General features: G+C 42.1%; 1 protein-coding gene across 1 annotated transcript; it reads left to right on the forward strand.

Annotated features, from left to right (window-relative positions):
* The first annotated feature begins 1,512 nt into the window (after positions 1-1,512).
* On the forward strand, positions 1,513-2,430 carry LOC143990317 (olfactory receptor 13C3-like). Its single transcript, XM_077490369.1, has one exon. The coding sequence runs from the start codon at positions 1,513-1,515 to the stop codon at positions 2,428-2,430; it is 918 nt and encodes a 305-aa protein (XP_077346495.1).
* Positions 2,431-13,925: the final 11,495 nt, after the last annotated feature.

The raw sequence follows: 13,925 nt of genomic DNA on the forward strand, positions 1-13,925 counted from the left end.
AGAAAAAAACATATATTATTCTGGAGATCACTAGAAAAAACAAAAAAATATTATTCTGGAGATCCCTAGAAAAAAAATATATATTATTCTGGAGATCACTAGAAAAAACAAAAAATATTATTCTGGAGATCCCTAGAAAAAAATATATTATTCTGGTGATCATGAGAAAAAAATAAAAAATAAATAAATAAATAAATAAATAAATATATATATATATATATATATATATATATATATATATATATATATATATATATATATATATATATATACATATATATATATATATACATATATATATATACATATATATATATATATATATATATATATATATATATATATATATATATATATATATATACATATATATATATATATATATATATATATATATATATATATATATATATATATATATATATATATATATATAATTCTGGAGATCACTAGAAAAAAAATATTATTCTGGAGATCACTAGAAAAAATATATATTATTCTGGAGATCAATAGAAAAAAAATATTATTCTGGAGATCACTAGAAAAAATATATATTATTCTGGAGATCAATAGAAAAAAATATATTATTCTGGAGATCACTAGAAAAAAAAAGATTAGTCTGGAGAAAATTAAATACGTTTGGCAGAACTCTGTCAATATCACCAGCGGCTTCATTATGATACCATTGTAAAGAAGAAAGATTTCAGAATTTGCCGCGTCACAAATGTGATATCTCCATTACGCACGCTAGTTTTACAAGACCGAGTTTGCTTCCGAGCATGTGTATTTGTAAAATCCGACAACACACATTTGTCTGTGGAAAATTTGAAAACCTGCTAGCCAACATTTGTTGGTGGAAAGTCCGACAACAACTGTACGATGGAGCATACACACGGTCGGATTTACCGCCAACAGCCTGTCATCAAACATTTCCCGTCGGAAAGTGTGTACGCGGCTTAACACTGTGAATAACCTTACAAGAGGGAGAGTACTGATTACATCAGCATGCTAACAATCCTTTATGAAGAGGGGAGAGGACAGGAAGAGGAGAGGTAACATTTCATTAGCCATTTTCTCTAAAGTCACTCATCAGATGTACCATTATCATGATTTCAAGTAGAGAATACCATTCAACTAATCACATGCAGAATTTTGTAACCATGAGGCTAAGGTAAAACACATGGTTATGGTATATAATTGAGATTCTGAGTTTAGTGTTCTTATCCAGAGATCCCATTTACTTGGGTCTACCACCAGAAAGGTCTGTATGTTTTATTGAATCTTTCCCATGGGTGCATAGGTTACACTTAGATTTTTTTCATTTTCGTTAGAAACCTAAAACTTTGACACATTGATGACATTCATACATAATTATTTTATATAAAAGAGATAAAAGTTTTCTCAAGTTATCTACTGTATGTACCATAAAATGAAAAATTACGATTTATGATCAATATCATATGATCTATATGATCCAAAAATATTTCTTCATTACAGTTTGTAGTGATTGATATGTACACCCAAAACCAAAGCACTGTCATCGAGTTCATTCTTCTTGGACTCTCAGTGGATCCTTTCGCACAAATGTTGCTGTTCCATATTTTCCTGATAGTTTACATGACTACACTGACTGGAAATCTCCTTCTGATTCTGGCTGTGAGGACCGACAAACATTTGCACACCTCCATGTATTTCTTCTTGTCTAGTCTCTCTTTCTTGGACATCTGCTACACTTCCTCCATTGTACCCAAAATGTTAGTAAATTTTCTTTCTCCAAAAAAGAGTATTTCATTCACAGGCTGTGCTGTCCAGTTCTTTTTTTCCCTGTTCTTGGGATCAACAGAGTGCATGCTTCTGGCATTCATGGCCTATGACCGATATGTGGCTATCTGCATCCCTCTGCATTACAACATGATTATGAACACAATGGCCTCTTTTTGGATGATCTGCATATCATGGTTGAGCGGTTGCATCATTTCCTCTATTGACACTTATTTAACATTCAGACTAATATTCTGTGGCCCAAACATCATAAACCACTTTTTCTGTGAGCTCCCTCTGTTGCTTCGGCTCTCTTGCAGTGACATCTCCACAGTCAACATCTTAAAACTAGTTGGCACGGCCATCTTCCTTTTCATCCCACTTTCACTAATCCTTTTTTCATACATCAGAATCATAACTGCAGTCATGACAATTCATTTGGGAAAAAGCAAAGCATTTTCCACATGTATTTCCCACCTTGTGGTGGTGGTCATTTTCTATGGATCAGCCATGTTTATGTATGGTAGACCTGAACATTTAGTCACAGAAGACACAGACAAAAAGGTGTCAGTATTTTACACGGTGATCACCCCGATGATGAACCCCTTGATCTATAGCCTGAGGAATAAAGATGTACAGAAAGCCATGATGCAGCTCATAAGAGCTTAGAAGGATTTGCAGTTGATTAGGTCAGCTTGTTGAAAATAAAATTGGTACAATTTTCCACGCTACCCCCCCCCCCCCCATGTTTGTGTTCTTGTTCAATATTCTTCATTGAATTTCCATTTTTAAGAAGTAACAGCATTAGATGTAACATTATAAACAGTACAAAGAGATATTGTGCCCACAACTAAAGTCCAAGATTTGAAGGACAATATTAGTGAAAGGTATACAAACATATGTGCAAGACCTGAGATTTGGCTGTGGGATCAGACATACAAATGTTCCAATTTAGGAAAGTATTAAAGCGGGAGTCCACCGGGACTCCGCGTTTTTTTTTTTTTTTTTTAAAAGCCAGCAGCTACAAATACTGCAGCTGCTGACTTTTAAATAGTGACACTTACCTGTCCAGCGCGCCCGCGATGTCGGCACCCGAAGCCGATCGCTCGCTCGGCGGCCGGGTCCCGCCGCCATCTTGGGTATGGGAATCAGGAAATGGAGCCTTTCGGCTTCATTTCCCGGTTCCCTACTGCGCATGCGCGAGCCGCGCGGCGCAATCCGGACGGTCCCCGCTGCCTCTGGGAGCTGTGTGTTTCCCAGCAGGCAGCGGGGCACTTCCTGAAGGGGGCGGGCGCTTGCGGAACGGGGGCGTAACCTACGCTCGTTCCGCAGGCAGCTAGCCCGGAAGTGGGTGCAGTTACCTGGATTATCCAGGTAACTGCACCCCCCTCCCCCCTGAAAGGTGCCGATTGTGGCGCCGGAGGGGGGGAGGGATCAGATGAGCGGAGGTCCATTTTAGGGTGGACCTCCGCTTTAATTACAATTGCATAAGGTGTTTGTGGTACAAACAAAAAAGGGAAAGAGAAGAGTTTACAGGTAGAGAGACTTGAAAGGAGTAGAAGAGAAAAGGAAAGAAGGCTCAAAGATGGAGTATAGGTCTGAGGGTTGGGGGGGTAAGAGGGGAGTTGGATCATATCATATCGATAACATCTAATTCTCGGGGGGTTATGAGTTGCCTAATCTAAAACAGAGCCTGAGAAATCATATGGGAAAAAAAATATGCACCAATACTAAACTCAGGGGAATGCTCACAAATGCCAGGAGCCTAGTCAGTAAAATGGAGGAACTGGAGCTGCTATTACACGACGACGACGTGAACTTCATGGGGATAACAGAAACTTGGTTTGACAGCTCACATGACTGGCTGGCAAACAAACATCCAGGGGTATTCCTTGTTGTTTTTCGGAGAGATGGGGAGGGTAGGACAGGGGGAGGGTGTGTGTGTGTGTATGTGTATATATATATATATATATATATATATATTTATATTTATATATATATATTGGGAATGACTTACGGGTAGAAGAATGGAATGACATCAGTGATGGTGCAAGGGGGGAGGTGGAGTCCGTATGGGTGAAATTCCAAAAGGTGGAAGGGAGCGGGAAATTAATAGTGGGGGTATGTTACAGGCCTCCTAACCTGAGTGAATAGGTAGAAATGGATCTCCTCTCAAAGTTAGAAATGGCAGATAGACAGGGAAATGTCATCACAATGGGGGACTTCAACTACCCTGACATTGACTGTGTGGAGGGGACTGCCCACTTATTAAAGGCCTGCCATTCCTTACATGTTCTACAGGACAACTTCATGTCCCAATTGGTGGATTCCCCGACTAGAATTAATGCATTGCTAGATCTGTTAATTACAAATGATACAGATCCAGTTACAGATGTGGAAATATGGCACAACTTGGGAACTAGCGACCACAAAATTATTACATTCCATATAAATCATAGGAAAGGGAGGCATGAGGGGAGTACAAAAACACTCAATGTTAAAAGAGCCAACGTTTCTTTGCAAGGAGAAGGCAACTGTACTAAATTCTTTCTTCTCCTCGGTCCTCACACAGGAAAAGGAGGGGTATACCAACCATTTCAGTAATAATAGATGTTAATGACTCATCACAGGATCTACCCCTGTGGCTAACAGAGGCCAGAGTCCAGGAAAGGATTAGAGAAACTTAACATAAGTAAATCACCAGGACCAGATGACTTACAACCCCGAGAGCTCTTAACCACTTCAGACCCGGAAGATTTGGCTGCCAAATGACCAGACCATTTTTTGCGATTCGGCACTGCGTCTCTTTAACTGACAATTGCGCAGTCGTGCAACATTGTACCCAAACAAAATTGACGTCCTTTTTTTCCCACAAATAGAGCTTTCTTTTGGTGGTATTTGATCACCTCTGCGGTTTTTATTTTTTGCGCTATAAACAAAAAAAGAGCAACAATTTTGAAAAAAAACAATATTTTTAACTTTTTGGTATAATAAATACCCCCCAAAAATATATAAAAAAAATATTTTTTCCTCAGTTTAGGCCGATATGTATTCTACATATTTTTGGTAAAAAAAAAAATCACAATAAGCGTATATTGATTGGTTTGCGCAAAAGTTATAGCATCTACAAAATAGGGGATAGTTTTATGGCATTTTATTATAATTTTTTTTGTATTAGTAATGGCGGTGATCTGCAATTTTTATCAGGGCTGCGACATTATAGCGGACACATTAGACACTTTTGACACTATTTTGGGACCATTGTCATTTATACAGAGATCAGTGCTATAAAGATGCACTGCTTGCTGTGTAAATTACACAGGGAAGGGAAGAGGTTAACCACTAGGGGGCAATGAAGGGGTTACGTGTGTCCTAGGGAGTGATTCTAACTGTGGGGGGGCTACATACAACATGACAGCGATCACTGCTCCCGATCTCTGTCACAACACAAGGAAGAACGGTGAAATGCTTTGTTTACATAGGCACTTCCCTGTTCTTCCTCTCCACACCGCAATCGTGGGCCGCCAGAGAACATCGAGTTGCCGGGACCCACAGGCATGCTCCTACGGCGCACCCGAAAGGCAGCAAATTTAAAGGGACATACCTGTACTCCCATTTGCCTGCCTGTGCCATTCTGCTGACGTACATCTGTGTGCGCCGGTCAGCAAGTGGTTAAAGAACTCAGTCACGTTATAGCCAGACCGCTATTCCTGATCTTCATGGACAGCATACTGACAAGATTGGTACGAGCTGATTGGTGAAAGGCTCATGTCAGTAGTTTGTAAATTTTTTGAGGGGATGATAAGGTACCGTATCTAGGAAATTGCTGACGAAAACAGTATCATTAACAGTGATCAGCATGGATTTAGAAAAGGTCGCTCTTGCAAAACCAACCTATTAACATTCTACAAGGAAATGATCTGCCATCCGGACAAAGGTATGCTGGTGGATGTGGTATATCTAGATTTTGCAAAAGCATTTGATACAGTCCCCCACAAAAACGTAATCTACAAGCTGAGTAGGGATGAGCGGAACACCACCCGGTTTGGTTCTCAGCAGAACAATGCGAACAGGCAAAAAATGTGTGCGAACACCGTTAAAGTCTATAGGACACAAACGTGAAAAATCAAAAGTGCTCATTTTAAAGGCTTATATGCAAAAAGTGTTTGTGGACTTGGATCTTGTCCCAGGGGACATGTATGAATGCAAAAAGAAGTTTTAAAAACTGTTGTTTTTTCAGGAGCAGTGATTTTAATAATGCTTTAAGTGAAACAATAAAAATAAAATATTCCTTTAAATATCGGGGGGGGCTACCTAAGTCTGCCTGTAAAGTAGTGCATCTTTCCCATGCTTATAACAGTACCATAGCAAAATTAAATTTCTAAAGGAAAAAATGTCATCTAAAACTGCTTGCGACTGTAATGTATTGTCGGATATAGATAAAAACCATTGAAGAAATGGCCCCCCTCCAGTCCATTACCAATCCCTTTGGGTCTGGTATGAACCCAAAAATGCAAAAGAAAAATTGCGTGGATGTCCCACCAAAATCCATACCAGGCCCTTCAGGTCTAGTATGGATATTAAAGGGGAACCCCGCACCAAAATATAAAAAAAAATGGCGTGGTTGACCCCAGGCACTATATACTCTGAACTGCAGTATATATACTATACCGCCTGCCCTATATACTCTGCAGAAAAAATGGGCCTTAGGTGTTGGTGGTGCCAGAACACTGTAACCCCTCACAGTTACTCTTGTTGGGCACAGGAACGGGCCCTGCTGTGAAGTATTATATCAAAAATGTTAATTACATGGCCCTGTTAAACAGGGGCAGAAAAATTGGGCCTTTGGTTTTGGTGGCACCAGAACACTATAACCCCTCACAGTTACTCTTTTTAGGTGCAGGAACATGCCCTGCTGTTAAATATTATATCAAACATTTTAATTACATGTCCCAGTTAAACAGGGGCTGAAAAAATTGGGCCTTTTGGTTTGGTGGTGCCAGAACACCTTGCCACACATTTCGGACAAATGTGTGGCAAGGATTTTCTTAAATATCTTATAATGTCAGGGGACTTATGGGTAGGCAAATGCTTAATAATGGAAGAGATTTCCCCACCGTTAAAAGGGTGTTAAATTTTTGCAAATCAGAGGAGGATAGCTTAAAATGGAAGTAAACCCTTCCAAACAACTTTGACCTACAGGTAAGCCTAGATTAAGGCTTACCTGTAGGTCCAAGTAATATCTCCTAAACCTATATGGTTTAGGAGATATTTGCCCGAAAATGGGCACCGCTGTCTACGGCGCATGCGCCGTAGACAGCGGCGCGCATGCGCACTAAATGCAAGTCCAAGAATGGATTTGCCAAATTTGTCGACTCCCGTGCGCATGCGCGGGAGTGACGTCATCGCGGCCTCGCCGTATGACAGCGGCGGAGCTGCGAGGCGCGACTCCCGTGCGCATGCGCGGGAGTGACGTCATCGCGGCTTCGCCGCTGTCATTGGTCGGAGCTGCGAGACGCCACCAGCAAGATGGACGCGGCGGACTACAGGGATCAGCGGCGACTTCGCTGGCTCCTGTGTCAGGTAAGTGACACATAATGAGCTACTATGCGATGCATAGTAGTCCATTATGCTTTACCTTTGCAGGGAAAAAAAGAGGAAGTAAACCCATCAGGGTTTACTTCCTCTTTAAGTAGGTGGATTTCTGCCAAGAAACAGTCAAACGCCTCTTGATTAAAGGGTGAGTGAGGAGGGGGGGTTAAGCAGTTGTAGCGTTTACTATAAAAATCCCCAAAATACCCAGTCATGGACTGTGGACAATGGGTAGGCGTACCATTAGACTGTAGAAGAAAGTCAGGGAAAGAGTGGAAGGGATGGGGATTAAGTTTATTAGAGTATTCGTAAAACTTTTGTTTTGCACAAAATAATAATTTGGCAGTAGCAGAATCAGTTATGGATTTGAGTTACTCACGTAGGAAAGTCACTGTATGGAGGAAAACAACCGTAGGGGAGCACACACAAGGCGACGCTCAGCGGAGTGTAGTTTAGTTAAGAGAAATCTTTTTTGAGTAGCTGCAACTCTTTTTAAACGAGACCCTTCTGATATACACTGCATGTGAAAAAAAAGCCTTGTGGGCCTCCCATAAAGTGGACGCCCCATCCACAAAACCGGTATAGAGTTGAAAAAATTCAGTCAGGGCCCTAGAAAGCTTCTCCTTAGTGTCCATTTGATTTAAGAGGGACTCCTTGAGTCGCCAGGGACATTTTTTGGGGAAAGCTTTTAAAAGGGAAAGGTCTAGAGATAATGGGGCATTATTAGACTAGGTTATTGGGCCCAATTCAGAAGATACCACATTTGTCAGAGGTGGAGCTAAGACAAAAAAGTAATCTAGTCTAGAAAACATCTTATGATGTGGGGAATAAAACAAAAACTGTCAAACAGGTGACAGGTATGGATCAATTTCCAAAAAGAGGTGGCTAAGGACTGCATTGAAGGAGGTAATTTGGTATGAAACAGAGACCCTCTATCCCAGGGGTGGCCAACCAGTGGCCTAGGGGCCACATGTGGCCCATGGAGCTCTTTGATGTGGCCCGCGACCTCCTGCTCTGGAATGGCAGGTTAGCAAGCCCAGATCTGGAATGTCAGGTTGCTGGCCCGTCATACCACAGCATCGGTGTTGTGAATGAAGCTGGTGGTAGAGGAAGAAAACAGCAGCAGAACAGAGCCCATAGGCCGATGCTTCCTGTACAGCACCAGATTTTGCCACAGGCAGAGTCTATGGCAAAGTTCAGTTAACCCACAGGATAGACACAGGTGCACTATGCTGCACCCGCGGTGTGGGTAATTATCAGTGTGAAAGCAGTTTAGGCCCTTTTCACACGATCGGCCCTACCCAATCGGACCCTCAATTCACCTCTACAGAGCGGCAGATGTAAACAGACTTTTGTCCATTTACTCTCGCCTACCTCCAATCCAGTCCTAAAAATCTGATTAAAAAAATAGAAGGGAGTTCGCCCCCTTCCATCTGTGTGGATCGGATCAGAGGGCCTATAGAGTAGTCGTGACCTGTCATCCACCCGCTCCACTCATTGTGGCCCGTTACTGGTTACCAAGTTGCTTCAGTGGCCCTCGCTCTTAAAAAGGTTAGGCACCCCTGATCTATCTCATAAGGGGGAGAAAGCAACATTAAAATCACTTCCAACAACAGTAAATGGATGGGAAAATTGTTGTAACATCTCATATGCCTCAGTGAGAAATTTTATCTGACCTTAGTTGGGGGCATAAATATTCATTAACGTGAGAGTAGTGGACACTGATTCACATTCCAAAATCACATAGCAACTATGAGGATCTAGGTGGGACAACTTAATCCGGATAGGACAGGTGCGTTTGATTAATATCGCTACCCCAGCCTTGCCGGATGAGTCAGATGCCATGTAGGAATGAGGGAAATATCTACAGGCGAATTTAAAGGAGCCACCTGAGCGGAAATGTGTTTTCTGAACCAGGATCACATCCGCCCCAGAGGCTTTAATTTCTTTTAAGCCTAGCCAACGCTTCTTGATAGAGTTTAAACCCTTAACATTATTTGTTTTTAAAGCCATAACCAGTGATAGGTACAGTGCTCATGTAAGCAATGCATAATGGAGAGGACCCCAATGATGTGGGAGATAGTAGCAGAATAGAAAATAACTGGTAAAACATACACAGAACAAACAAAATAGGAAAAACACCCCAAAAAAATTGTCTCAAGAAGCAGTCTGTAGTGTAGCAACCAAAAGGCTGTATTGGCCTAAAAAACAAAAACATAAAAAAAAAAAATAGAAACAACTGTTGTAGACCTGAGAAGCAACAACATCTCAGGAGCCCAGGGCCAATGCCATGGGACATATGGAGAGATATGGAGACTCAGTGGGATGGCGAGACATCAGTCCTCATCTCACTCTCCATCCAGGGTAGATGAAAGTCAATGTCACCGTTAAATTCTGGACTGTAACAGATAAACCAAACGTTTTACCTCATAAAAAGCAGAACAAAGGCTGGTGTAAGGTTCCATGGGAAAGACATCATGGTGCCAAAATGGGGCTGGAGCCTGAAGGATGACCAGAGGGAGATCAGGTCGGGTATCTGTTCGATCAAGGTCATTGAGGAGTGGATGAAGCCTTTTTCGCCAAACCCTTGGCAGGGGTCCAGAGCCTGGTAGGAGCGGATGCTGCCCATGAGGTGGAAGGTGGTGGAAGCGGATCTTCATCTGGAAGAGGCGGAAGGCCGAGACCCTTGAGGAAGGCTTCTCCTTCATGTAGATCATGCAGGACATCCTGTTTTCCATGTTTCATGGCATTCAGACGGAATGGAAAACCCTAGTAATAGGGAATTTTGTGGGATTGCAAGTGTGCAGTGATGGGCTGCAGGCTGCGCGTTTTGCCAAGGTGATAGGAGAAAGATTGCTGAAAATCTGCACTTTATCCCACTTGTTTTCAATGTGAGAGTCGTTGCGAGTTGATATAGTGAGGGCATATTTGCTATCACAGTAATGAAAACGTACCATGACGTCTCTCAGCTTGGCTCCAGCAGGGGGTTTGGGGCCCAAGGATCTATGGGCTCTGTTCAGGCATCAGTCTATATCAGCGATATCAGGAGCAAGAAAGTTGAACAGACCCAGGAGATAGGTGCATATTTTATTGTCGTGCACGTTTTCTGATACCCCACAAATTCACAGATTTTCCTGGTGCAATTTTAATTGTGATACTGAGTGTTTAAGGGAATAATTTTTCCTCTTCCAGAGCATGCACATATTGAATCATGTCATAAAACTTTGTTTCCAACATGTCTGTGCATTCCCCAATCTGATCTATCTCCCCCAGCAATTCCTGAGATATGTTGCAGGTTAGCTGGTTAATAGTGATTGTGAGGAGGGGACCTGATGAACAGGGGGAGCCAATTGTGAGGATGTTTCAGCCATGAGGATGCTAATGTGTTAGGCCGGGTCATCCTGGGAAATCAAGGCCAGGGATGCAGGCCTAGTCAGAAAGTGCTCCATGGTTTTATTAGGCCGTGGCTCGGATTGGGATCACAGATACGGCTTTTGATAGCTGATTTTCATCATGGAGTGCATAGCTTTACAAGGGCCATGGACAGCGGAGCGGGGCCGGAGCTCATTCAAAGTGTGTCCGCCATCTTGAAGAGCCACACATGCGCCCCTGGAACAATATTTTTAATTACTACCACTCCCAAAAAGTGGATGCCCTCTTTCTTCATGAAAGACACTTCTCCTGCAATATGGTACTTCATTCATCCACCAGCAGTACCCCTTTTTTTTCTGGCCAATGCCCAGGACAAGACGAAAGGGGAAGCCATTTTTTTTTCAATAGAATCTCCATCTTGTTCAAGGAGGAAGGTAAAGACCCGAAAGGCCATTTCCTTTTGCAAAAGGGGGTAATAGGGACAGAATGTATACACTTATTAACTACTATGCCCCAAACTGGAGCCAAACCCATTTCTTTCTTTCCAGACTTTAACTCCTCACATTGAGGGGATGGTTTTAATGGGGGAGACTCCATTATAGCACTCAATTTATGTCTAGACAAATCCTGCATGACATGCCCCCTACTTAAATGCCTTCCCTGCAGCACATTAGACTTCTCTCACTTCACTCCTATCAGCTAGTCAGCTAGTAGATATTTGGAGGGAGCTACACCCTAACTCCAGGGACTATACTCATTAATCTTCTCCCCCCCATGTGACCTATGCCAGGATAGATCATGTTTTTGTGTCAGCTGTCACTATGCCCCACACCACTAACACTTAAATCAGGGACTTGATTGGATCAGATCACTCCATAGTAAGTCTTGTGTTGGAGATGTATTCAGAGATCCAGGGAAGCCCGAGTTGACAACCAAATGAGTCACTACTTAGTGATCCGGTGCGATGTTCTGAGATTGATCAGGTGTTGCAGTAATATTTCCAGCCTAACAATACTGAAGATATCTCCTTTGAGACGCTATGGGCAGCTCGCAAGGCCACCTTTATGGGAAAGTTCATTCAAGTAGCTTCCAGTTTAACATCCAAGTAGCTTCCCAGTGGGAACATCAAGCAGAGATAGCTAAACTTGAGCAAGAGCCATAAGCATATGAGGAAGAGCAAGAGTCATAAACATAACCCTTCGCATGAAATGCTTTCTAAGCTGGAGGTAGCTAGACTAGCCCTGGATCTGGCCCTGATCACCAAAGCTGAGAAAAGTCATAGAAGGAGCAGGGATAGGTTTTATTCCCAATGTGATAGGATAGACTTCATGCTGTCGACGAGGTTAACCCCTAAAGTCCATTCATATGCCCTTCTAAAACTCCAAACCACACAAGGAATGCAAATGCAGAACCCCCAAAAAATTATAGAGGAATTTCATAACTTTTACTCCAGCCTCATCAATCTGAAAAGCTAGGATAAGGAGGTAGGCTAAACTGCTTTTTGGATCAGTTCCCATTACCTCAGTTGGCGACCCTCCACTGCAACCATCTTGAAGACCCTATCTCTGTGGAGGAAATTATTGAGGTGTTTAAAGAGGCTAAGGGCGGGTTTGCATCAAGACCAATGGGCTACCTGTTCCATATTATAAAACTATTGGGGGGGGCACTAGGTCCTTTACTTTCCTCTGCTCAGGTGGTGCCCTAGATTCGGGTTCGAATTTGGCTTACATCTGAGTCATTCCTAAACTGGGAAAGGAGAACAGGGAAGTCAGCAACTATAGACCAATCTCTCTTATTAATAATGATTTTAAGTTTTTAACCAAATTTTTAACCAAAATTATGGCGCTTATCTTTTATGAGTTTGTTTATCCCCAGAAGGCAATTTCTGGGCCAGATTAGGAGTACCATTGATGTAAGGTTGCTTTCTAAGCTGGAGGTAGCTAGACTAGCCCTGGATCTGGCCCTGATCACCAAAGCTGAGAAAAGTCATAGAAGGAGCAGGGATAGGTTTTATTCCCAATGTGATAGGATAGACTTCATGCTGTCGACGAGGTTAACCCCTAAAGTCCATTCATATGCCCTTCTAAAACTCCAAACCACACAAGGAATGCAAATGCAGAACCCCCAAAAAATTATAGAGGAATTTCATAACTTTTACTCCAGCCTCATCAATCTGAATAGCTAGGATAAGGAGGTAGGCTAAACTGCTTTTTGGATCAGTTCCAATTACCTCAGTTGGCGACCCTCCACTGCAACCATCTTGAAGACCCTATCTCTGTGGAGGAAATTATTGAGGTGTTTAAAGAGGCTAAGGGTGGGTTTGCATCAAGACCAATGGGCTACCTGTTCCATATTATAAAACTATTGGGGGGGGCACTAGGTCCTTTACTTTCCTCTGCTCAGGTGGTGCCCTAGATTCGGGTTAGAATTTGGCTTACATCTGAGTCATTCCTAAACTGGGAAAGGAGAACAGGGAAGTCAGCAACTATAGACCAATCTCTCTTATTAATAATGATTTTAAGTTTTTAACCAAATTTTTAACCAAAATTATGGCGCTTATCTTTTATGAGTTTGTTTATCCCCAGAAGGCAATTTCTGGGCCAGATTAGGAGTACCATTGATGTAATCTCACTGTTCCCTGTAGGTTGAAATGGGGATCTCCCTCAAGAGGGCTTTCTGCTATCCCGTGACCTTCAAAAAATATTTGGCTCTGTCTCCTGGCCGTATATATATTTTTTGTTCTAGAGTGTCTGGGCTTTGAACCTCATTTTTTGGGGATCCTCCATGCCTTTTATTCATCTCCATAGTCTCAAGTTTCAAATTCAGGGTTTTTTCTTGCATCTGATCAGAAAAGGCACTGGACAAGGGCATGGGCATCGCAGAACCTTTTTCAGGGGGGCATCATTTTAAGGTCACCCATGCTCCGTCCCTTTTTGACAATGTCATGAATGAGAGGGGCTTGAATGGACAGTGCAGACAGATCTACATCTCTCTCTACACAGTACACAAGTGCACTAACGTGCCAGAATTGCAATCACCAGGGCTAGACACCCCATGGGGCCCTAATGTGCTGTTAACTTGCCCATATGTCATTTGACTTTTGCTCAATTGTTTAAGTGACACAAATTAACATCCTTTATTCTCCAAAAATAATCCATACACATCTACCATTTAATAGCCTTGTAATCTCTTTTTTATTA

Source organism: Lithobates pipiens, unplaced genomic scaffold (assembly GCF_037356315.1).
Source record: "Lithobates pipiens isolate NorthernLeopardFrog02 unplaced genomic scaffold, aLitPip1_a1.2 Scaffold_18, whole genome shotgun sequence".
NCBI lineage: Eukaryota > Metazoa > Chordata > Amphibia > Anura > Ranidae > Lithobates > Lithobates pipiens.